The 27,893-nt window shown below is 35.1% G+C and overlaps 1 protein-coding gene across 3 annotated transcripts in view; it reads right to left on the bottom strand.

The window, feature by feature from the left end:
• Nucleotides 1–27,893, bottom strand: part of BTC (betacellulin) — a 52,483-nt gene that overhangs the window by 21,937 nt on the left and 2,653 nt on the right. For all 3 annotated transcript variants that reach the window (XM_081304683.1, XM_081304682.1, XM_081304681.1), the window contains exon 2: nucleotides 4,731–4,829. In XM_081304683.1, the coding sequence (XP_081160809.1) occupies nucleotides 4,731–4,829 (99 nt within the window). The remainder of the gene's footprint in view (nucleotides 1–4,730; nucleotides 4,830–27,893) is intronic.

Raw genomic sequence — 27,893 nt, forward strand, 5'->3', positions numbered from 1 at the left:
CAGTAGGCAGAACACTCATACAACAAGCAAAACAACATTATTTTCACAGGCAACAAGGAGCAATAAAATACTAGGATTTGTGGTGACCACCAAAGCTCAGGAAAACTACACAGGGAGAAAGGAATCTAATCTGCATGTGTTCCATGTGGTACTGCAGTTGAGGAACCCTGAAAAGCAGTTTTCCCTGAGATTTACACAATGGGTAAATGAGACTCACTAGGATAATACTCTGCAGGATATCTTCTTCTAGCAGGGACAGGAACAGAGCCCAGGCTATTCCTGTCAGTTGCTCCTCATATGATATGAGTGTTCTGATGATGATTCCTAGTACATTCTACAGTTTTTCCTGGGAACTAATTACAGGAAAGAAAAGGAAGATATCTAGGATGGTCCAAGACCATCTGGGAAACTTTCCTCTAGATGGCAATACTATAATATTAGAAGACTCGAATAGTCCACTTCCAATAATAGAGAGACCATCCAGACAGAACATCAATAAGGTAATTAATAGTGGACTGAACAACATTTTGGACCAGACCTACCTGATAATTAACAAAACATTTTGCCCCAAAGCAGCAGAATACACATTTTTCTGAAGTGCGTTCTTCAATACGGATCACATGTTATAGTACCAAAATGTCTTAACAAATTTAAGTAAATCAAAATCATACCAATTATCTTTTCTGATCACATTGAAATGAAATTAGAACTCAATAGTAGCAGAAGGAAAACTGGAATATACACAAGTATGTGAAAGTCAAACAATACACTCCTGAAAAATCAATGTGGCAAAGACAAATTAAGAGGAAAATTAGAAAATACTTTGAAACAAACACAACATACCAAAACTTAGGATATGTAACAAAGCAGCTCTAATAAGGAAGTTTATGATGGTAAACATCTACATCAAAGAATGAAGTAAGATCTCAAATAACCAGGTAAAATTACACTTTAAGAAACTAAAAAAAAAAGAGGAACAAACCAAGCTTGAAGTTCGTAGAAGGGAGGAAATAGTAGAGATTAGATTAAGAATAAATGAAACAAACAAGAAAATAAATAGAAAAAAAATTTTAAAAATTAAGAGTTGATTTTTTGAAAAGGCAAATAAAATTGATGAATATTTAGCAAAACAGTGAGAAGAAAAGAATAAAGAACAAAATGAAAAAGATATTACAATTGATGGTACAGAGGTGAAAGTCATCACATGAGACTATGAAAAACTATACACCAACAAATGGAATGATCTAGAAGAAATGGATAAATTCTTAGAAACATAAACCTACCATAACTATATCATAAGGAGAAGAATATCTCAACACTTGTAACTAATGAGACTGAATCAAATCAAAAATTTTCTAAAACAAGGGGCTGGGGATACAGATCTGTTGGTAGAATGCTTGCCTCGCATGCACAAGGCACTGGGTTCAAAACCCAGCACCACACACACACACACAATTGCATACAAAAAGAGGTATTAAAACCCTTCCAAAACAAAAAAATTCAGGACTAGATGGCTTCTCTGGTAAATTCTATCAAATATTTAAATAATTAATGCTAAATCTTCTCAAGCTATTCCCAAAAGTTGAAGCAGAGAGAACATTTCCAAACTCATTTTGTAAGTGCAGCATTCTGTGACCTCAAAGCCAAACAAAATCACTTCAAGAAAATCAAATTACAGGCTAATGCCCCAGATGAACATAGTTGTAAAACTCCTCAATAAAATACTAGAAAACAAAATCCTACAGCAAAATAAAAGAATGATACACCATGAGAAAATTAGATTCATCCCTAAGATGTGAGGGTGGTTCCATAGGAAAACTAATCAATGTGATTTCAAAATATATTACAAAGATAGATATAGTGTTTGCAACAGTGTGGTAGCCAGGCTTGGTGACACAGGACTCTATACCAGTGGCTCAGAAGACTAAGGGTAGGATTGTGAGTTCAAAACCAGCCTCAGCAATTTAGCAAGGCCCTAAGCAACTCAGTGAGACCTGATCTCTAAATAAAATACAAAAACAAAAAGGCTGGGGATGTGGATCAGTGGTTAAATGTCTCTGAGTTCAATTTACCCCACACCCCAAAAACAAAACAGTGTGGGACTGGCATAAAAACAGACATAATGCAGACCATGGAACAAAATAGACAGCACAGAAATAAACTCATGCATATATGGTCAACTAATCTTCAGCAATGGTGCAAAGAATACAAAATGAAAACAGGATTGTTTCTCCAATAAATGATGTTTTAAAACTTGATATTTATATGTAAAAAGAATGAAGTTGGGCCCTTTTCTCAAACCATACACAAAATTCAACTCAGAACAGATTGGAGACTTCAATATAAGACCTGAAACTGTAAAATTACTATAATCATTGGTAATCATTTCTTGAATTTGATATTCCAAAACACAGTCAACAAAAACCAAAATCAAGTGGAATGGCACCAAATTAAAAATTTATTCACAGTAATGGAAACAATAGAGTGGAAAGGCACCTATAGAATAGGGGAAAGTGTTTTCAAATTATATATGAGATAAGGAAATAATATCCAAAGCATATAAGAAACTCTTACATCTCAATCCAAGAAAACCAATACTCTGAGTTCTAAACTTGGCTAAGGAATTGAATATATATTTCTCCAAAGACTTACAAATGGCCAATATGTAAGGTGTTCAACACCATAAATCATCAGAGAAGTGCAAATCGCAACCATAATAAGATCACCTCACATCTGTTAGCATTGCCATTATCAAAGACAGAAAAAGTGTTGGCAAATATGTGGAGAAATTGGAACCTTTGTAAACTCTTGGTCAGAATGTAAAATGGCACAGCTACTACGGGAAACAATATGTAGACTCCTCAGAAAAATGAAAAATAGAATTTCCATATAATCCAATAATCCCACTTCTGGGTATTAATTCAAAAGAACTGAAATCAGAAACTCAAAGAGAGATTTGCACTTCCATGCTCATTGCAGCACTATTCACAAGAATCCAAAACTGGACATACGCTATGTGTCCACTGACTGAGAAATAGATAAAGAAAATGTGGCATAGAAATACAAGGAAATGATATTCAGCCTTTTAAAAGAAGAAGACCCTACAATGCATGAAAATGTGACTTAACCTGGATGATACTATACTAAGTGAAATAAGCCAGTCACATAAGGACAAACATTACTTGAATTCACTTTTATGAAGTATCTAAAACAGCAAAATTTATAGAAGCAGAGAGTGGAAAGGTGGTTGCCAGGAGTTTGAGGAGGGAGGAGATGGTAAGTTTCTACTCAACAGGTATGAAGCTGTAGTTATGAAAAGGAAATAAATTCAAGAGATCTTCTGTATTGTCCACCTTAAAATTGATTAAAAATGTAGATCTCATGTTAAATGTCTTGCTACAATAAAAGTAAAATTAGAAAACACATTTAGGGACTGGCAGTGTGGCTCAGTGATAATTGCTTGCCTGGCATGCACAAGGCTCTGGGTTCAATTCCCAGTACTGCAAAACAAAACAAAAACAAAAACACATCTAGGAGTAGATTTTTGAACATTGTCAGTCATCAGATGATGGATAATTTCCCAAGGGAAATGTGAAAATGTCATCATTGAAGACATCTGAAGCCAGAGTGAAGAAAAACACACAATCACATAAAGTTGGCCTTGTTCTCCCTACATGGGTGACAAGGCCAGGCCCACACAAGCATGACCTAAGACACCAGTGGATGCCACAGCCTATGCACACCCTCCAGCCCACCCACTGCTCTGCAGGATGAAAGACGAGGACTGGGCTGGAGCTAATGACTCAGCTCAGGAAGAGTTGCTCAGCATGTTCCTGGCTCAGCCACAACGTTCCCAGGGTGCTAGGAAAGGGGCACTCACATCAAGTCACCATACTCCCAGCCCAGAAAAGTTTCCAGGGAACCTACAGGCTCTTCTCTACTCCACCCTACTCTTGGAAAAAGGCTTGTATTTTGTTTTTGTTATTTTTTAAAATCAGACAATATCTTATAGAAGACAAGATCACACAACCTAAACAAAATAAACAGCACCTTAGACTGGGGGTCAGCAAACTATGTTCCAAGGGTCACATGTGGCCCATGGCCTGTTTCTCTAAATAAAATTTTGTTGTAACACAGCCAAGCCTATTAATTTGCATAGCATGTATGGCTGCTTTCATGGTATTTCAGCAAGGTTCAGTACTTCAGCAAGGGCCAGATGGTCCATAAACCCTTACTAAGGAAAAACTTTGCCTTAGAATGACAACTTTGAGAAAACTAACTCAAGCATCTCCTTTACCTTTTTCTCTTTTTCCAAGCAGAGAAAATAAAAGAATTTAAATTTAAACAGTATGTGCCATCTTTCCATGAATCCAATGCAAGATATCACAGGTTATGGTTCATGTCTGGTACATCCAATATAGTAGTTAAGAATGAAGGTACTGGAAGTCAGAAAGACCTGAGTTCAAATCCCAGATTTTCTATTTACTAGCTGTGTGACCTTGGGAAATTTGCTTAGCCTTTGTAAACTTTATCCTAAAATAAAATTTTAAAAAATATAACCTCACTCAGAGGGCTGTTTTAAGGAATGAGTGAATAACTGAATGTAAACCACTTAGTACAATACCTTGTACATTACCCTGTGCTTAAAGAACTGCCTAATATTATGACTTCTATTATCAAAATATTAAAACGGGGAGATCAACTTTCCAAGATTGAATATGAAGTGTTACCTGTGCAGTTTTCCCCAAGATCTCCACAGAGAGGGCCATTCGTTTCAGGACTTCTGGTTGAATTCCCATCAGCCACCACACAGTGGAGGATCACTAGGCCTTTAAGTACAAAACAGAACCAAAAAATAAGCATGAGAACTCAAGAATTTGCTTAATGTGAAATACTATCTCCAAGTCATGATCCACTTAGGAGAATAGCAAGCCTGTGGCTCTGTAACTCTCTCCCAGCCAGGCAGGGGAACAGAGGCCAGAATGTCTCATATTTTCAGTTAAAGATGGTATTTTCAAGCCAGAGTTCTTATACTTGAATATGCATCTTAAAGGAGGAGACTTGGACATATCTTAGGAAGGAGCCTGAGATTTGCTTTGAAATAATCCAACGTGGAATAAGGGTACAAAGTAATGAGAAAAAAAAGACAGAGGAAACAAGACTGGCTTCATGGTGGTAATTGTTGAAACTGCATGATGGTGTGTCGAGGTTCATTATGCTGTTCTCTCTAGTAAGTATATATCAAAAATGTCTACAAGGAAAAGAGGAGAGGATAGAAGAGAGGAAAAGAGGAATATAAAGGTGGCTTAGGAAGTAGCTAGTCCTGAGTTTAAGACCTGTTTATCAGTGTTAAAAGTATGCTAATTTGGTGTGTTCAAGTCAGTTTCACTGCTCTGACCAAAAGACCTGACAAGAACAACATAAATAGTATAAATAGTCATTTAATAAAAGTTTATATTGGCTTATAGATTCAAAGGTTCAGTCCATGGTTGGCTGACTCCACAGCTCTGGGCTCAAGGTGAGGCAGAACATCATGGTGGAAGACCATGGCCAAGAATAGCTCAGGACATGGTAAAAAGGAAACACAGAGAGAATGCGCTCCATTCACCAGGGACAAAATATAAACCCCAATGAATGCCCCCAGGAAACTATTTTCTCTAACCGCACCCTACCATCTTACAATTACCACCCAGTTAGTCCAAATACAGTGGATTAATCCACAGATTAGGTTAAGGCCCTCATACTCTAATCATTTCACCTCTGAATATTCTTGTATTGTTTCACACATATACTTTTGGGAGATACCTTATACTTAAACCATAGCAATGTGTTAAGAATTCAAAGCACTGAAGATAGGGTTGGCATATAATCAGTGATCAGTAAAACTTACTCATTATTATGCAAGATGTAACTTAACCTCTCACTGGTTATATTGAAAATTATACACTTGGCTAACAATTTCTAAACAGCACATCTTCCCCAATTCATTTCAATTCAATTCATGGGCATCCAGGAACACACAGGTGAATAGGACATTCCTGACCCTCAACTTGCTCTAAAGCAGATAACTAAGGCAGATAATCAGCCAACCAATTCTTCACAACACAAAATAATAGTCCTACAACAGAAAACTGCAGTAGCCAAGATGTTCAAATGTCAAAGACTACTCAAAAGGGTCTTTATAAAGACAGGCTTTTTTTCCATTTTTCAAATTAGAAAAGATTTTTTTTAAGAAAGATATGCTACTTGGTGTTGGAAAAAGTAAAGAGAAATGGCAACTCAAATCCACTGGTGATGGATAAACTCATACTGCTTATCTATAGATTTAATCTGTAATCTTAAATCTGTAGATTTAACTCTACAGAAGTTAAATCAAAAAATATCTCAAACAATGTACAAACCCTTAAATCCAATAGCTACATTGCTAGTAATTTTTCCTAAAGAAATAATTCAGAACACATAAAAAAGATTTAGCTAGCTTTAGAAATTTCTAATGGTGTAAGAAAAAAATAGAAATTACCTAAATAGTTAACAATAGAGCATTGATTAAATACATTTTATTTATCTTCATGTAATAAGTTTTCAGCCATAAAAAAATGGTGTTCAAACACCAACAGAACATTTTAATATATTTCTAAACAAGAAAGCAGACTATAGGATAATCATTTAGTGTGATTTGTGTGCATGGGTTTCTTTGTTTATAAAGTTAAAAAAACAATTTGTATAAATAGTCACTTAATAAATAAATACAGAGTTGCTCACACTGGCTAAGAGGGGATTTTTTTTCTTAATCTTGCTTATTTGTGCTTTCCAATTTTTTCCCAGCACATTTTGTTTATTGCAACAAGAGAAAAAGGAATGACTCACATTTTTTGTCACAGTTTGGCCACCAAATTTCTCAATTATTTACACGTTTCCCCCCCAATATTTGTCTCTCCCTTTACACTTAGAACAAAAAGAAGCAAACAATCACTTAGGGTTTCTCAAACACAGAAACTATGTATTACTCATCTTCATAATCTCGGCAAATGATACAGAGCATAAAGGATGAAGAATGACTCAGTCAATCTATAAACAAACAAAAACTTCAAAATCAAAAATCATAGTAGCAATTTCTAGTGGAAAATAATAAAAGACATTTAATCCATTTCCAAAATTCCATACATGAACTTTCTTTATGGGGCAAAATGAGGACACCTTAATTTTACAGTTAATCTGTTCTAATAATGGAAACTCAAAAGAAAGGTAAATGTCAACATCTACAAACTGGGGGTAGCAATATCTGCTCAGGGTTTGCAAAATTAAGTTTTATCAGAAAAAAAAAATACATGAATTGGCACATCTTATGCAATTTTTAGTCTAGTTGCACTCCTTCCACTATCATTTATAATTTAACCCTTATTCTCACCTCCATCGGATGGAAGGGACCCCGATCTCATAAAAACCTTACCCAAGCCCTTTCAGCTGGACCTCACTCCACATGCTGGCTTCACTTGGCAAAAGGAGGCCACCATGATTAGGGAGACGCAGAGCCCCAGGGGAGGAGGCATCTTCAGCCAAACCAGCACCCAAACCAAGCAGAGAACCTGGAACAACATGCACTCTACCTCCCACTTCCCACCCACAATCTTCAGACCGTCAACTGATGACCATGAACAGAATTATTCCTGAAGAATCATTTCCTTGACCTGCACAGTTTTTCAAAACTGAATTAAGGCAGTTCATATTAGACCTGAAGTTTGTGCTTCTCTCAAAATTACAGGAGGTCTGGCAATGAAGGATTTTCTCCTCTAATAATCGGCTGGGACTAAGAAGCAGATAACTCCTTTAAGTGCCACAAACTATATGAGACTTGCTGATCTCATTTATTTTAACAGTCAGGATCCTAGTGGACATTTGAGTTTGCTATCTGAAAGAAGAGATGCAGAAAATAGAAAAATGCTCTCAAACCCTCTACCAAATAGTTAAGTCTATTACAAAAAGGGTACTCCTGTTCCATCCTCTCAACAGATATTGATTAAGCACTATGTATTTGGCACTGGTGCAAGATGCTGAAGTCTCAAAGATATTATCACTGACCTCAAGGAGATCATATACTAGAAAACACAGATACACAAATATTCAAGTAAAGTGTGATCAGCATAGCAACAAAGATAACACAGGAGTTACACCAGGTGAAGAATCAACTCGGCCCAGTGGCAAAGACTTCATAGAGAAATTGAGGTTTATAATGAATTTTTAATGAGAAATAAATGATTTTAAAGCATTAATTAATACTTGTGAAAAACAAAAATATGTAAGCAATATAATCACAGTTTATCATTTGTTTCAGCACTGGATAATACCTATGTAGTTATAATAATATCAATAGTGATAATTGAGCAAAAGATTATCATAAAATTAGGGCCACTTGCTAGCACATGTAAACCACCTGGGAGACTGGTAGTAATTAATCAGTGCCTGTGCTGTACCAGTTCTTAAGTTTTGAGTATCATCCTGAAGTTAATGGTACTAGAATTATGAAAAAGAAAGAACGTAATAGCAAAGATCTAAAGCTGACAAGTCAAGAAGTAGATTCGTAAGCAAAGTATTTCATAATACAGAGGCGAATAGCAGAAGAAACTCCTAAAAGAGGCAACAGGTGCTGCCTCTAGGGAGGTAGAAAGGAAAGAAGGTGTGGTGCAAAGATCGTCTTCTTCTTCTTTTTTTTTAAATCTATTTCTATCTACTTCTTTATTAAGAAGAAAATTTTTACAAGATAATAAATGACATTTTAATTAACTAGGGCATGCTAAACAAAAAGGACTATATAAAGACATGTCATGAAATAACATGACTTGTCCATCTTGTTTTCAGGGTGGGGATTGTGAAGGAAGAGGAAGTTGGGAAGAAAGTGGGTAACAAAAGATCTACATGCCATGGTATGTTGAATTCTATGATGCAGCTAAGATGTGACCAGTGAAAAGTCTAAAGCAAACAACATAATCATCCTTTTCCTTTTTCAAATTTGAAAAAAAAATTTAATGTCAATATTTAATATTTCAGACATTCCTAAATCAAGATGGTAGTACTGGTTATGGAGAAGAATAAATGAATATGAGAGATTCACAAGGTTAAATCTGAAACATTTGGCAGGAATTGATGATAAAGGAGTTGGAGATGACTCAGAGTTTGCAACTTAAGTAAGTGCTTAATTCATTAGCAGATCTCAGGTACATGGGAAGATTGTACATGAAGAGTAATCCAGTTTTAGACACTAAATTCGAGATATCTGTAGATCATCCAGGGGACAATTTATGGATATATAAATACAGAACTGTAGAATGAAGTCAGAACTACGGGCTCTATATTTGGGAGTCATGAAGATTCATTCTAAATTCATACTAAATTCCACGGGAATGGATCTCTTAGAAAAAGCTCTGTGAAAAGAGAAAGCTGATTAAGGATAGAATTCTGAAGAATCTCAATAAGATAGGGTGGCAGAAAGAGAAGGGCCCTTTAGAGACTGAGAAGAAGCCACAGAGCTAAAAAAAAAAAAAAAAAAAAAAAAAAAAAAAAAAAAAAAAAAAAAAAAAAAAAACTTCTTCAGAAGAAATTGAACAAAAACCAAACTGTCAGAGATATAAATATAAGAAATGAATCATTTCAGAAAGCCAAAAATAGAAATAAAAATAAATTAATAAATAAAAGAAATAAAAAGCATGCATTAGATTTACACTAGTAATATGTTTCTAGAGAAATCTCAGTAGCATGGAGAACGTGTAAATAATTGTAGATTATTCTTCAAATACATTGGACTTAAAGAGAGAGAGAGATTAGTCAACATATTCTCAAACAAGAGAGGTTTTTTTTTAATATTTATTTTTTAGTTTTCAAGGGACACAACATCTTTGTTTGTATGTGGTGCTGTGGATCGAACCCGGGCCTCACGCATGCCAGGCGAGAGCGCTACCACTTGAGCCACATCCCCAACCCCTTGTTTTGTTTTTTAATGTGAGAGATACTTGACAAGAACAAGTCAGTGGTAAGAGAAACAAAGATGAGTTACCAATACAAGTAGAAAAGGTAGGAAATTTTAGCCTAAGAGCCAAGGGCCTCTTCTGCAATGTTTAGTCTCATGTTGTCAAAGTTAGCCATTCTGTCAAATATAACTTCAATTTGAGTAAATGGAAAATCTTCGGAAGATAAGAACTAAAATATATTTTATATTCTATGCATTTCATTTCATTGTTCAAAGAAATCTCATGTCTGGTTTTAAATGAATGAGAAGCATCAAATGGTTTTGTTAACCCTCACACTATTGACATTTTGGGCTGGATACTTGTTTGTTGTAGGATACTGTACATTGCAAGTTGATTAGATGCCAATAGCATCCACCCCTGCCTCACTCAGTTGTCATAATAAAAAATGTGCAGATATTGCTAGATTTCCCCTGTGGTTGTAGAATGGGTAGAAGATTGCCTCAACTGAGAACCACTGTAATTCTCTTCAACAAAATTTGTTTTAATCCAAAAGGTAGCCTTCATTTTAAATATACCCCTTTATTCTGAATCAATTGTGCAGATTTCAAAGTCTTGAATTTTAACTTTTAAATTTTTTTTTTTTAGGAAAAACACCATTATCTTACAAAAAGATCACCAACCAGATGCAATCATTTTTAATTCACTATATGACTTGAAAGTACTCAACAAACTGTCTTGATCATTTTTCCTAGGAAAACCTAGGATCATAGTTTCCTTTCCCATCCCATAATCTGGTTTATAAATATCAATAAAATAAGAATTTTTAAAAAGACCATACATTATTAAAATTATATTATTTATCATCAGGGAAAACACAAATTGTATTTTAGGGAAAGTGTGGTGTTTCTCTATGGAAAATAAAAGATTTCTAATAAAGAGAGTCACAAATTACATTCAACTTCAGAATTAGTAATATTCTAAGAATTTTCAAATATCCCACAAACCAACTCTCACCTCTCTAGAAATTGTTCCCTGGAAGAATTCATCAATTCCACATTTAAAATTCAATAGAGGACTTCAGTCTCTTCCACAGTATTCCACTTCGGGAGACTATGTGTCCATGCTTTCAATCACACCCATTCATTCTTTCAAAAAATATATTAAGCACCTATTTCCAAAGTTCTGTAAGTGCTTCTATATGTTGAGCTAGAATTTTCCTATTTGAAGTCACCTAAAATAAGTCTAATCTCTCTTTCCCATAACAGATCCTCATTTCCTAGAAGCCAGCTATCAAGGTTCCAGAAATGGATTTCCCTTCTTCAGGCTAACCATGCTGGTTCTTTCAGCCATATTTTATTGGACATGATAAAGATTCCTCAAAAACCATCCATCCTCCCTAATTACATTCAAATTTTCAAATATGTAATGCATTGAAAATTAGGGAGGATGGATGGGCTTTTGAGGAATCTTCATCATGTCCACCAAAAATGTAATGCATTTAAATAAAGTGTTACCCCCATAGCCTAGCAAGAACAGAACAGAGTGGGGCTCTCAGCCCCACACTTACGGCAAGACTGCCCCAGAGTACATCAGCCCTTATGGCTGTCACATTAAATGTTAGGGTTTATTCTGCTTATCAGAAAATAAAGCTTTTAAATTTCTTATGCTGCTGGGAAGCAATGTATTGAAATTTTTTTCTTTGTTGCTGTGTTTTGTTCTATGTTTGGTTTTCACCTGCGCCAATGATTTTATACTTGACTCCTTTCATCCATACCTCCCTGCTTCACAAGGTCTGCAGAATTTCTCAAATGTGTTAAAGCAATAAAACTAGGATTAGACAAAATAATATAGTTAGCTATGCTTGCTAAGTGACTACAAGTTGAGTCCTTTTTTCTAAGACTAGTTTTAAAATATCAACTTCACTCGTAAAATTAAAGAAAAAAGGGAAAGAAATCCATCTCTACTTTAGTGAGCCAAAGCTCCATTCACTTTTATGCACTTTGAGATTTTCAAGTTAAAAATTGCAGAGTGTAGTAAAAGTATTATCCCTGTCAGTCAGCATGGGCAGTGAAGTCAGTGGGAACAATGTGAGCATTCAAACGGGGGCCGACTGACAAGGCACATGACACTCAGCCTCAAAGCCACTGCTAAAGCTGAGGTAAGTAGTGCACCAGCTGGGTCAACTATTTAAAAAGATCATATGTGACCAACTTAAACAGCCATGTACGTTACATTTGCCTCATCTCTGAGCTGAATTTTCCATTTTTAAAGCCAAGTACATTTTGTATTTAAAAATATATGTATAACATGATCACAAAATGTCCATTTGTTTCTATTTTCATGATTTAGGACTTTGACATCTTAGGTACATTGAAAACTTCTACTTGTGTATAGCAAATCCAATGATTTCTTGCCTCCATATCAATTTCATGATTGGAATCACATCCTAGGATCTATTGGAAAATCCAGTTGTAAACCAAAAGAGCCCAAAGGAGAATTAATCAACCTATTGGTTCAAACAGAAATTGGAAGAATATTTCACAGTCAAATCCCTGGAATTTCATTTATATTAAAAGGAAGCAGAATAGAGTAACAGGAAAAGAAAAGCTTTGGGGTCAAATGGAGCTGCATTTGAATCCTCGATCTGCATTTTAATTGTCAGATTTGTGATTTTGATGGTTACAAAACCACAGAGTTTCAGGGTTTCCTTCTGTAAAGTGAGGCCCAGCATACCTAACTCACATGGATGTGGTAAAGATTTAACTATGTGCTTAAAGACAGGGGACAGAGAAAGAAAATAAGAATATTTAACCTTCATATGTAATGTTTTGCAGAGGAAGTAAAAGAAGGGGAATTATAATTATTCTGGTAAAAACTAGGTCCTCATGCTCATAAATGTTTAGTGTCAAATATCTTCATTTAGAGTAAAATTTGACTTGTATATGGTTGTGACATAAACTGCAAAAGCTAAATGTATGTGCATACACATACCCACTACATTTAAGCAGTGTGTTTATATAGATGTACTTAATGAGACAAAACTGCATTTTGGTCTCTCCACATGCTGTTTCTCCCTAGTAGTTTTTAAAGAGGTTAATATTCCTCAGCTGATTAATGGAAATGTGGCATCTTCTACATGTGTGGCTGGTTGTATTCTCAGAACAGTTCTGTGATTCAGCATGCCATTCATGACATTTGGGGTTGATGATGCAGTTGGTTGGTTAAGTGATTCAATGATACAAATATAGTTGATAAAGTCAGATCTGAGACAGTACTATTTCACAACCCAGCGGATATTAAATCATATTAATTTCCAAAGAAATACAGTTAATTATATTTTTGAAGTTAAAATCAATGCTAGGATGAAAAAAAATTGTAAGCATTTGGAAATTTCCCATTGCACACTCATTGTTAAGAAGAAAAACAGAATTTCAAATGTACATACTTATATGAGAGTATTTTCCAAGTCCAAACTGGGGCTGTATCTAATGAGGAATTGGGGGAAAAATATGGGTGTGGAAATGATACTTAATTATTTTTGGCTTGCGGTTGGCTGAGACTAAAAAAAGTTTAAAAAGTGAAGTTTGACATTAGTGTTCTTCTTTTTTGTTATCTCCTTTTATACCTTTTTGTTGTTGTCTTGTGCCCTGTGATAAACTAATATCCTCATTCTGGTTTACTAGTGCTAGAAGCAAACTATATTCTTTAAGACCTTTTCCTTCCTGAATTTATTTGTTTTCAAAGCAGACTCACAAGGAGAGAAATTATTTCACTCAAAAGAACTATTCTAGCATCTAGAGTGTCTCAACCTGGCCCTTTTAGGAAGCAGAGACTAAGGCATAGATGAATAGGTTTTCACTTCATTTGAGAGGTACAATCCCAAGGCCTTGAGAATAAGGAGAAAAGGAAATGAAGCAAAGAAAGGGGCAAAGCAATAAAATATGCAGCCCCCTCATGCTGGGCACACCTCCAAAGTGAGCCACAGTTTCACAGCAATGTTCCCAGGTGGCCTATTCATTCATGAACAGGTCACATAAACGGGTTCAAAAATGAACTTCATCTTGAACTAGTTACAGAAGAAAGAAGGAGAAACTCACCAAATCCAGTCACTATCATCAAGAATTTCCCACTACACACAATCCATCCCACAGGGTGCCCACTCCCTCAAAGTCTGTCCAGGGCCCAGAGGTTGTGGGCAGAAAGCTGACCAACAGGCTAAGGAGGCAGTTGATGGCCACATTATTTTCATCTCAATACAATGTGGAATTGGGGCTTCAGAACAAAGTTTCAGGACAAAGAGGGGTTTTTCAAGTTCTTTCAAGTCATATCACTCAGAGAACTTCCTATTCAATCATACTAAAAGACAGCCTTCAGAATTCTCAGGGCCACCTGGGGTGGGAGAGAGGAAGGCAAAGAAAAAAAATTATCTATCTTCACAAAATATATTTCTGTTCATTCAAAAGCAGGAAAGAAAATTTTGAACTCTTTTTTTTTCAATATTAAACTCTACCCCAAATGGAAGAGACAATATCCTGATGTTTAATAAAGACTAAGAATGATAGATAACACTGTTTTTCAACTTATAAAATTACAGTCTTATGTTTTTAAATCCCACAGAGGGAAACAATTTAATAATCTGTTACATTTAAACTAACTCAGATATCTGAAAACTGTCAACACTGCAAGCATAGCTTTACTAGTAAATTGACCTCATCTTTTTTGTGTTCTATCATTACCATTATTAAATGCAAGACAAGAGTGACTAAACTGACTAGAAATCCCATAATAACCTAGACTTAGTTTATTGGAAATCATCAGTTATCAGAACTGATAACTAAATTTGATTCCTATTAGCTTTATGATAAGACTAGGCAAGTCAGACTTTGTAACACTTTAAATAAAAAGCTCTGAGCTCACTGAATTTTCATAACAGTTTAAAGAGAGGAGGCAAAGGAACCAAGGAGAGAGGATGATTTGTTTTCAAGAGGGATTATCTATGTGCACAGTGAGAAGGATTCATGAGTTGGCCTCTGGATCCTGTGATAACACAGTCTCTGACCCATGAGGAAACAGTCATCAAACTTTAATAATGGTGAAGAAAAGAAGACAGGGTTTAGGATGGTTGCTTACCCAACCTGAAAATACCCCAGAATTTATGCTCTTTAATTGAATTAGAGTAAGCCGACCCAGTTGAATATCAATCCATGAATCAATAAAACTATTCGCAAAGACCAGAAAATAAATAAATAAATATTTTAAGTGTCAGGTGTATAGAAAATAAATTCTACTGCAATTCTAAAAGAGGCAATGTGTTAAGTTGGAAAAATCATAAAGAAAATTCCACCAAGAAATAGGGAATGGAACTGGACCAAAGGCAATGACATTGAAGTGATTTTGGTATGTTTGAGGGACAATGAGCAAAGCTGTCCAGCTGGAGTGAGAATTAGACAAAGAAGAATTAAGAAGGGCCTTCTTGATGTGGATTGTGTGACTGTGAAATAATTCCATTGATTTTCTTGTGTGACCTATGAAAATAAGACTCATTAAAAAAGAGTCACAGCACATATTTGCAGTTGAAGCTTTGTAATGTCTGCTCACCACATCCTGAAAGACAGATTCCCAATTAAGAATCTGACTATGTTAGCAAACCACTCAATAAGTACTTAACAGTGATGACTGCTATTGGATAGAAACCATCAAGAAAGAGGGGAAGTGAAGTTTATTATTCTGCATGTGGTCTCATCTCACATTTAGGTCAAACTTACTCACTCTTCTTACCCCCTAGTACAGGATGCTTGTCATTTATCTAAAGAAAGTGACCAGAGATTTTTCTCACAGAAGTATTCTAACACTGGATGACAATGTTAGAAATAAGTGTCTTCTGATATTACAATACATGAAAATTTTTGTCAACATAATTTATCAATTATAATTGTGTTATTTTCCCTTGATGATAAGATCCTGTTGATAATTATTATTCAAAAGGATGGTAAAATATAAAGTATGCAATGTCTTCAAGGCATAAATCGAGCCTGGGGGATGTGAATGGTATTATAGCCCGAGATGAGGAGTGGCAGAAGAAACAATCAAGTAATTTTTTTTTCAAAACTCTTCTCTACTGGTCTCCCAGGTCTCCAAGGATCCTGCCTGTTCTGTTCTTCCCAGAGGAGTCTACTAACAGTTTCACAAACTCTATTGTCCAAATTTGAAACATTCTCAAAGTGCAATAGCATTGTGCTACATTCCTGAAGACATAACAAAACTAAAAGTCATTTGGTCTACCACCTGCCTCACCTAGGAATCCCCTCTACACAAACCCAAAGCTTCAGGCATAGGAAGCTCACTGCAACCCAAGGCAGCTGAGTCTGTTGCCTTCAAAACTCCATTTGGGAAAAACTTTCTCCCAAATGAGGGTGAGAGCTGTCTTCTTCCTGGAATTTTAGTTGATTCATCCAAGATATGCTCTCTGAATCATACAGAGAAAATCTTTATAGAAACAGCTTTTCAAATATACACAGTTGGATCTCATTAACAAAAATTTATTTTTTTCCACCCACCACCCCAATCTCTCTGTCCTCCTGGTTACACGTTTGAGTGTGTGTGTGTGTATGCATGTATGCATATTTGTTTGGTTTGTGGCTTATCACCAGTGCCTGGTCCCTCATCTTTGAAAAGCACCAGTGATTTCTTCAGAACCCACTCACCAGCAGCCTCTTCCTAAGCGCCAGTCTTCTCCACATCCACAGTATTTAATATGGCTGACCCTCCCAAACTTTCCATCTAAAATCTGGCCCCTCTTGGCTTCCTGAGTCCCTTTTCACTCATTTCTGCCATATGTTTCTGACTCCTACACCATAAATACAAGTGCCACCAATACTTCACTTCCGGTTTCCTTTTTCCCAATTTTTGAAATTTTGGAAAAATAAACATCACATAGAAGTTACTATCTTAACCATTTTAAACTATACCATTTGGTGCGACTGAGTACATTCACATGGTTATGCAACCATCACTACCACATATCTCTAGAATTATTTTCAATATGGAAAATTAAAACTACACACATCACATTCACTCCTTATAGGCTCCTCTGCCCAGCCCCTGGCCATACCCATACTACCTTCTGTCTCTATGATGGTACACTCAATCTTCTTTTTTACAATGTTATCCAAAATGCTCAGGGATTCAGTATTTGAATAAATATTTACTGAGGATTTATTGTGTGCCAGGCACTATGCCAGGTCCTGAAGTTATAATAAACTGACTAATTCATTTATATTTCTAGCTCTACTTTCTGAACAGGAGATTCTTCAAACTGGATAGTAATTAGAATTTCCCCCAGAGTCCTTTTTGGAAGTGATTTTTTAAAACTCATAATAATTTCATATTTATAAGAAATGCAAATACATAGCATTTCTAGCTCCCCATTACTCATTTTCAGCTTCCTCTAATGTTGTCAACTTACATCACTGCAGTACATTTATCAAAACATGGGCACATTACTATTTACTAAACTCAGACTTTATTCTGATTTCACCAGTCTTTCCACAAATTTCCTTTTTGTGTGTCAAAGTTCTTAATCTTCTCCAGTCTTTGACAGTTTCTTAGTCTTTCCTTGGTTTTTGTGACCTCATTGACATTTGATAACTACCGTTCAAGCACTTTACAGATTGTCCTTTTCTTTTGATATATTCCTCATGATCGGACTAGGGTTATAGATTTTTGGAAAGAATACCATGATGAAGTATTGTTATTACATAGGAAGGGGATATATGATATCTTCAGGATATCATTGGTGATATTAACCTTGATCACCTGATTAAAGTAGTGATTACCAGATTTCTCCACTATAACATTAATGTATTTCCCCTCTTATTAGTTATCATGTATGTATGTTAAGAACATTTAACATTAGAATCAATTGAGGTATAATTTCTCATTTTTATGATTGTACAGATTGCAGAATCACATTGGTCACACAGTCACCTATATACATACAGCAATCACAATGTCTATTCTATTCTGATTCCCTTCCTAATTGATTCTAATGTATGAATTGCCAAGATCATTATAATGTCATGTGTAGCTAATAAAAAAAAATAAAATGCTACTTAACAATCCAGCAATAAGTCAGAGGAACAAGCTTATCACCTGAGCAACTATGTGTACAGTCCAATAAAGTTTACTGGCTCAATATTTCCATTTAAAAAAAAGAACATTTAACATAAGATCTACCTTCTCAGCATAATTTTAAATCTAAAATAAAATATGATCAAGCATAGGCAGTATGGTAGATCTCTATGATTTATTCATCTTTAATAACTGAATCTTTATATCTTTTGACCAATATTTCACCACTTCCCATTCTCTTCAGTCTCTGGAAACCTTCATTCTGCTCTCTACTTCTCTGAGTTTGACTATTTTAGGAAACTCACATAAGTACAGTAATCTCACCTCTGGGATCAGGTCTCCTATGTTCATTGCAGTTTTTATTTATAATAGCAAAGACAGAAACAAGGTAAATGTTCAACAACATATATGTGAATAAAGAAATGTATGCATACAATGGAATATTATTCATCTTTTAAAAATAAGGTAACTATGTTATTAGTAGTATCATATTCCATTCTTTGAAAGCAAGTCTTTAACTACAGCCTACACTCAAATAAGTCAAGAGACTAAGCTCCATCTCCTAGAAGGAGGAGTATCTACATAAAATATTTATGTTAATTCCATAAGGAAAATTTGTTTCTTCTCCTTTATTTTCAAATGTAGATTCCTAGTGTCATGTTAAACTATATCTTGTAGGTGTAGAGAGCCATGATGATTTCTACTTTTTATAGTTCTGGGAAAATAAACACATTTGGCTTCCACTTGATGTCAACTTCCATATTTCCAAAAGTTCATAGGGTATTTATCTTAAAAGAAGTTCATATCCCTGCCACAAAAGCGGTTCTATTCAAATACGGTACCATAAATTCATTTTCCCACTCATAATAGCAGCCTTGGAGACCTCTTTAATTTTTCTTTCCCCTTCCTTATCAACACTCGACTTGTCATTATATTTTACAAATTCTTGCTTTCAACTATTTATTGAATTTGCTCCTCTCAATTCAGAAGTGCCAGGTTCAGTAAGTCCCTTCCTTTTATTTTCTTCTGATTGATTTTTCCTCATCTGACTCATTCTGCACACTAAGATCAATCTTACAATGCTGCACTGTGTTGCTGCCCCTCTTGAAAATATCAAAACAACTACCCATTATCATTATTATCCCATTCCCAAGGAGGCTCTCTGACATGATGAGCTAGGGACAAAAGTATGTATTCGATGTTATAGAATGGAGCTTGCATAGAATATGGTAGAGTTTGGGGAGGAAAAGAAAGTAGTGCCTTCTGTTCTTGTTTCCTCTAAATGTTTTGTGGTCATGATTCAATTTTCTTAATTGGTTATTAAAATTTTAATCATTACAAATTTTAATCATTTTAATTTTTGTCACTAAAAAATGACAAAAAGAGTCTATCTTTTATACAGGCTCTTTTCTACTCTAAAATGGACCTGGAGCTACATCCTGAGTATGAGCCTTCCCCAACCTTAGAAAGCCTAGCCATGCATGGTTAGGGACTAGGGGAAAAGAACCATGAAGCAGACCATTCATCTGGACCTTAGGCAAAAGGTGGGGTCACATTTTCTCTAAATTGCAGAGAATACGGCCAAAGGCAATCTCAATATTTCCACAGTGTTTGAACAAATTTCTCAGGCAATAAACCATAGAACATTTCAAGATAAAGCCTTAATTTATCATGAAGAGTATGAATTTATCACCAAATCCCTCACTCCATTCCAAGGAAATCCTAGAGATTGATTGGATGAAGAATTTAGGGTCCTGACTAATGTCTTTATTTTGGGAACCTTGTCATTATCCAGTCAGTATTTCCCTCAGCACCACAAAAAGGTGATCCTTTGTTGTAGGCATTTGGATTTCCTCACTTTCTGCTACACCAGAATAGTAACTATTAATTTTTCCACCTTCTAATCCTTCCCCACATTTTCTTCCACCACTAATATGGAAGAATTAACTCAAGTCACTACTTTGTTACTGAATTTTCCCAATCACTCCAGCCCTTAATAAATTTTCCTTCTATGAGATCATATTTAATCTGTGCTATGCAATTTAAACTTTGCTAAGGATTGAAACATTCTACAGTGTTTCTTTTGTGATGGACATTTTTATCCAATGTATTAAAAACTCTTTGTTTTTAGAAAGACAATGGTTTATAATTAGACTATTCTGATTAATTCTTTACTGTTTTAGATATACTTTAGAATAGTGTTATGTACAGTTTAAAATAAAAGAATTATATAAGAAAAGTATTTAGATCTTTTCATGTTTTAGAAATAACAATAATACTATCAGACCAACCCTACTATGCCATGGTCAAGAGAGTCACACTTTTGAATATATTAATGTCTTCATGATGCTGATAGTCAATACTTAAATTTCATGAACAAATTTGATTCTTTTGGGTCTACTGGGCAAACCATGTTCGGCTGCCATCTTGGTAAAGAACTGTCTAATAAAAGTAAGCTATTATTAACTGATCTGAAGACATAAAAGATAGAATACAAAGTTGTGAGAGAAGACTATGGGTTTTCAGTTTTCTGGTTATTGAAGGTAGGACTGTGTGTGTGTGTGTGTGTGTGTGTGTGTGTGTGTGTAAACTGCAAAGTACACATCAAGCTCTTTGTGGTAAAGTATGAGAAGCTATGGATCTAAGAGGACTTCTTGCACTCTTCCCTCAGGTTTATTTTTTCAGCAAATACTTATTGGGCATTTGTTATATGTGGGTGCTGCTCTGGACACTGAAATACAACTGAACAGAACAGACAACACCCCTGCCATGATGAAGCTGACATTCAAACAGAAGCATTAAAAACAATTCTGAAAATATGGTCATGGGAAGCAGATTCCTGCTATTTTATCTTTGCTTGCCTGCGGCAATGAATATTTTTTCATTGATCAAAGTACAAACTCTAATACTCCAATTGGCTTAATGAACACAGCATTTCTATTTATCCTTTTTAGATCATACCTATGAAATAATTTAAGCATTATCTGCATATTCATAAATATTTACAATGTCAAGAATATTAATATTATGCTGAACATTTATTTCCCAATTATTGCACTAAAATCTTTTCCTGCATTATCTCATTTTATCCTCAAAGCAATCCTGAGTCTCTAGATGACATTTACCATTTTTTTTTCTTTAGGTAAGAGAATGAGGCATAGAGAGGTCAAGTAACTATCTCAATTTTACAAATAAATCATTGTGAAACAACTTAATATTTATGCATGGCTGTTCACTCTTAAAATTTTGAAAAAATTAGTTTATCCCCCAAAATGTCTAAAGTAATTTATTTTCCATTTTCCTGATTTTTGACATTGCATCATCATTCTTCCAAAATGTCAGTTTCATTTCTTTTTAATTGAGTTAATTATTTGTATAATTAAAATAAATGAGAGAACCCCACTTTGATGAGATTATCTCAAATATTAAAATCACCTTCTAAATATATTATTTTACTCTGCTACTACAGTCTGATTTTTGGGTTCAATATCCATATCAGGCAAGTAGCATCAAATTCTTTGTTGCACAAAATTAGGATCAAAATTTGCAAGGGAAGAAAAATCTATGAAATCATTTATTTTTAGAAAGTAAATATGTATTTTACTTTTGCAGCTTTATTTTTCATATGTGTTCCTTTTTAACAAAATGAGTTAAAATGAGGCTCTTGAGAATTCTTATCTATTTCCTATTTCATAACTAGTAGGAGCAGTCATTCTAGACATAAAGAGAAAATTTGTCCATCAGTGAGTAGACACAGATTAAATTCAGAAAATGCCTATAATCAAAATATCAAAAACAAATCAGAGTATTGATTATAATTAATGATTTCTTCTGTATTTTCCTATTTTCTACTACAATAGCCCTTGCTTATCTAAAGCTTACTCTGTTCCAGGTACATTTTAAGTGCTTTATACAGTGATACATTTAAGCCACATAATAGGTTTGGTTTTATTACTGTCAGTTTTCATAGATGAAGGAACAGAGACCTTATGAGACTTGCCCAAGATTTCAGAGGTTGCAAGTCTCTGCACTGGCATGACTCAGTCTGGCTCAGAGTTTACCTCTTGACTATCTCACTGCCCTGTCTCAGAATAGTCTCCTTTTTCCCATTCTCAGTAATAGGCATGTGGGTTCAATCCAGAAGAATGTAAAGTAATATCACCCCACTCTATCTGCCCACAGGAGCACTCCTCAGGAGTTGTGATGGGGAAGCAGATCAGGAAGGTACAGCAGTCACCCTACAAGTTCAGGTTGATTTAAGAATAGAGTCAGAGTGGGCTGCCCAGAGTGACGCTGGGCAGAATGAAGTCAAACACTTGGTCTGCTCAATGTCAAGTGAATATTATCAACAGCATGACCCAAGTCAGGGTCCTGAGCAGCGAGTATTTCTTAGGTAGAATGAAGAGCCAGGGGTCTAATATGTGAGAGAGAGAGTGTAGAAAACAGCTAGGATGAATATAAATGGCTTTTAAATAAGTCTGGAGAACTGGTTCCCAGTGGTGGGTTCCCACTTAAATGCAATGTAATATCTCTGAATTTTAGTGTCTGATCCCCTCCTATTTACTATATTCAACAATGAATGTTTATCTGTTATGATCCAGGCACTCATCTTGCACTTAGAGTTCATATTCATCAAGCCAGAACCTTGTACTATTTACATAATCTCTCTGTTTCATATCTTCCTCTATAAATGGGAATAATAATGATATCTAGCTCTGGTGTACAACTTTATTCACCTAGCACAGGAGCTAGATAGCATTACTATGTGAATAAAATGGGTTATTAAGCTCTTAGAACAGTGCCTAGCTCACACACTGCATAACTACTCTGCTATTATTTTTGTTGTTCAGATAAAATGAGATAATGGGGATGAAAACACTTTTTCAATTCTAAATGTCCCCCAAAATGTACAGAGTTACTCTATTGAGATTCCATAGTGAAGGTCAAGTAGATCCCCAAGTGCAGAGCAACATTCTGTGTCAGTCTCCCTAGGAGGTAAGAGCTCTCGATTTCCAGAACCCAGGTGACATTGCAATAGGAAGGTGGTCACAAACAAGTCAGGTCCAGATCTCATAAAAATGATTCAGTCAGCTCTGATGACATTTTTTTCTGGCCTTGCTACTGAGCTTGCTGCAATAGAAGGCAAAGGCAAGTGGTCATCTCCTATTCTGGAAAGGCCTGGAACACACAGCTCACCTCAAAGAATAGAGAACAAGAATTTGTATGTCATGTACATACATCTAACCATTAGGAAACTCAGACAATTGATGGATATGAAAACTTCATATATAATGTAAAATAACTTAGAAATTCAACACTGACAAGTCAAATATCAAGTCTATTTCTAAAGCATATCTAGCTCAACTTCTACACGAACCACCAAAAGTTCTTTTCTAATTAATATTAAACAGAAACCTATTACTAGAACAACTTGATTACTCATCACTAATGAAAAACATGTGTCCAAAAAGTTCTAATCAAAGAAGAGAAAAAAATCACCTAACACCACACAGAATTCAAAGAACATTTTTAATAAACCATTGGAAAGTACCCTAGTCCACTGATCTTCTCTTCTTCACTTAAATACTTATTTTGTCTTATTTAATTTAATGAATTAGTTAATTAATTATTGGGGCTGGAACCGAACTCTGGAACCTTTTGTATGTTCTACCAATGAACTATGCCATTGAACCAATCATGTGAAGGATGTAGCAGCCTGACTTTCTAATATGAAACATAAGAAATGGAAGAAATAATCTTACTTCTTGCAAAACAAAATTCCTTTCGTGAATGGATCACCAGCACAGCCAATTGCAAGTTCTGTGTAACAAGAGGTGAAGAAACATGCCCTTCTACAACATCTCTGAACCATGGGCTAATGTTTGGCAAAAGCATAATAGAAATGTTTTATTTGCTGCCTTTTTTAGTGGATGGGCACATTCCACCAATAACCACTTGAATTCATTCATTCATTAATTTAACTGATATGTTTTGCATATTTGCTATCTGCCAGACACTCTATACAATCTCCCCAAAGTAAATAATAAGTCCAAACAAATGAATAAATGCATACCTTTTTTTGCAAAGAGGAAAATGTTATATTAATAATTCTTTCTGCTATATAGGTAACTTAAAACCTTGAAACAAGACTAAATATGAACATTGTTATAAATGTTCCACCCCCCTTTTATAAATAATAACTAGCCTATAAGTCAGTAAATAATATACCATATATCTTCAGGAAAAAATGTAAAGAATGCAGGAAAGTATTTCATGGTTACTTGACTTTGCTGATAATCAAAGTAGGCAGTTGCTTAATTGATGTGAATTAAGATTAAATACTCCATCTCTCTCCAACCATCCAAAACAGTTTCTCCTCCTTATATGCTCACAATTACAGATTCATTTGAGCTACTGAGATTCCTTTTTTGTTAAGATACAAATATCCCCATGAATGCTAGCAATCTTTAGCTATAAAAAGAACACCCATTTTAATCAGATTACTTTCCTCTTAAATTTGACTTGAGAGTATTCCTGACCAACTAGCCTAAGAATTCTTTGTGGGTCCATAATCAACTAGGATCTTAGCTTAAGAAGCATTAATAGTACAGAAAACATGAAGGTAGCATGGGGCAGGGCTGAGAATTCAAAGCTTGAAATCATATAGACAAGAATTTGATTCCACCTTATGGTGTATTTTAGGGAGTCACTTAATTTATCAGAGTGTTAGGCTCCAGGTCTATAAAGTTGGGTCATTTGTAATAGCATCTACCTTCCGGAGATATAGTGAGTGTTAGAGAAAATCTGACCTTCCTATAGCCAGCTCTCTGAAAGAGAATTAATTTTGAATGTCCTAAAGCATCCACTGTCTGATGATTTAACTTCTTTCCTGTGCATCTAGACTAAGATTAGCTATGTATCCTCCACGGGACAACTATGAGTCACTCAAAATAAGTATATGGTTTAAGGGGCTGGGGATATGGCTCAAGTAGTATGGTGCTCACCTGGCATGTGTTGGGTTTAATCCTCAGCACCACACAAAAATAAAATAAAGACATTGTGTCCACCTAAAGCTAAAAAATAAATATTAAAAAAAAAGTATATGGTTTAAAACTCTTGTGGACTTGCCTCAATCCCTAGCACCAAAAAAAACAACAACAACAACAAAAAAAAAACTCTTGTGGACTCCAGACTGAGAAAGCCAAAAAGGATCCACACCTGGTATGTGGCAAAAACTAAAAGCATGACTGTTATTATTACACACAAGGTGAGTTTAGCTGTAAGGACAGTATAAAAGAATGAGGAAATCAACTCACTGTATGATGTTTGAATCACTATAAACCTTTAGCACTCCACAACTTGGTTGTGCATTAAGTTTTCCATAGAAACATAGAAAGTTGCTCATTTAAAGAACCTTGGGGCCTATCCATTTGAAGCATTCTACAATTGTCTAAATAGGTAACTTAAGAATAATTTAACTTGTATAAATGAATGGTGGTATTAAATACTTGCCACTTCAGTGTCTGACTTGCAAATCTTAGAGGTATAAGTCAAAACCTATACTCCTCCACAAAAGATTTTTGCTTTTGTCCCTGGCGTTATCCAGCTTTTTATCTCTGTGACCAAAACACCTGACATAAACAACTTAAAGGAGGAAAAGTTTATTTTGGCTCATGATTTCAGTCCATGACTAGCTGGCTTCATTGCTTTGGTCCTGAGGTGAGACAGAACGTCTTGGAGGAAGGTCATGGAAGAGGAAAGCTGCTCAGCTCATGGCAGCCAGGAAGCAGACACACAAGACAGAGAGGAAGGGGCCAGGAACAAGATAAACATTTCCAGGGCAAACCTCCAGGGACCTCTTCCTTCAACTAGGTTCTACCTTCTAAGAATCTATTAAATTAATAATCCATAAAATGAATTCATCCACTGATGAGATTACAGCCCTTGTGGTCCAATCATTTCCTAAAACCTTTACCTCTGGAGACCACTTCATTGTGGTTGGAACCTTAAGCACATGAGCCTTTGGGGGACATTGCAGGTCTAAACCACAGCAATCCCTTTTTGAGAAATAAATGCCCTGAACTGCAAGATGTCTTTTTAATGCAAATGTATTCAAGAGAGAGAGAGAGAGAGAGAGAGAGAGAGAGAGAGAGAGAGAGAGAGAGAGCGCGAGAGCGCGCCCTCTAAACTTCTTGCAGATGAAGAGAAATCCATTGCTATGAAGATATAATAATAAAACCAGTCACATCTCTGCGAACTTAATGCTTACTACAAACTTTAATATAAGATTATTCCAATTAGTTCTATCCTTTAAGTACCCTTTTAATTCAAAGTTTTATATAAACTGGCCAGGGAAGGTAATCCCAGTCATTGTTTAGACAGGATGTTTTGTGATAATTTTCAATTCAAATCATCCAATATTAACACTAACTTTAAAAACACAGAAACTGCCCTCACAGACAAAATGTAAGAGTTACTGGAACCAGACTCCAATTTTCGTGGCATGTCTTGAAAAAGCAAGCAAATGCAAATATGGCTCCGAATGAAGTCACTACAGGGTGTTCCCCTCTTTTGGCAAGGAAGAAGTTATGGATTGGCATCTTCGTCATCTAAGGAATCATAACCAGTTACAAATTAAGGCTATCACCCATCACCCACAATGCTTAGAATGAAAATAATCTTAATGGGATTATTTCTCATACACAATAACAAAGCTGAATACAAAGTATTCAATATCTCTTTTTCAACAGTTTCTTCTGAATCACTGGAATTGGTATCCTATTAATAAATGGATTTGTTAGCAAATAAGAGGATACAGTTGAGAAATGGAAGGGGTTTTTTTTGGAAATTCCATTTATAGAAAAATTAAGTTGTTTAAGATTTCTACTGACTATGAAAATTCCTTTAGCTTTAGTAAAATATAATCAATTAATATGTACAAAGAATTTAATTACATATAAAAATATGTACATATCTACATATATAAGTATATACATTATTACATATATAAATAGAAAATTTATATCTATGTTAAACTTATATGTACCATATTAATTCAGTTTTCCTAGGTATGACTCTTTTCTATATCACCTTACTTTTCTGTTCATAAAATTTCCCAAAGGGAATAGTCTATCATTTGCATATGTTATAATAAAAACTCCCCTGTCTAAATCCATCTGCTAAGTCCCAGGTGTATTTAAGGAGCATCTGCATTTATAATACATATAAGTCATCCATAATTTGTCACAAGTTATTTTACTTTTTTAAAGCATATGAGAAAGGAAAGTGTATAGTCATCTGATGAAACCCCTTCATTCTACAAATGAAGAAAACAATGCCAGAAAGTTGTGACTTACAGATATCTTAGTCACAGAATGGCAGAGCAAGGACCAGGTCTCATGTCTGCTTAATGACAGCTCTCTGTTCTTTCCACTGTCAACCCCCCCAACACATTTCTCACATTCTTTTCAAAAAGTAAAAAAAATAACATGTCCCTTAAATTAGGAATGGAACTTAAAAGTAAAGTGTGTATGATAGAAATAGGAATGCTTAATGGAAACAGTGATGCCAACAAATTATATCCTTTGGCATTTTGCAAAAAAAAAAAAAAGAGAGAGAGCTCTTAGGGGATGCAGACTCAGAATTCAATTTCCTAAGTCAATCATTCTGAAGGTGGTTGTACATTTCGGTTACCCTGAGTGTATAAAAGTCTGTACAATTCTTCCTTTTGACAAGTTTAAAAAAAAAAGTTAAAGCACAGTATGACAGTAAAATGGGGGAGAATGTCCATCAACACTCAAC

This window comes from Spermophilus citellus (assembly GCF_964194105.1).
Source record: "Spermophilus citellus genome assembly, chromosome: 8".
NCBI classification, from domain to species: domain Eukaryota; kingdom Metazoa; phylum Chordata; class Mammalia; order Rodentia; family Sciuridae; genus Spermophilus; species Spermophilus citellus.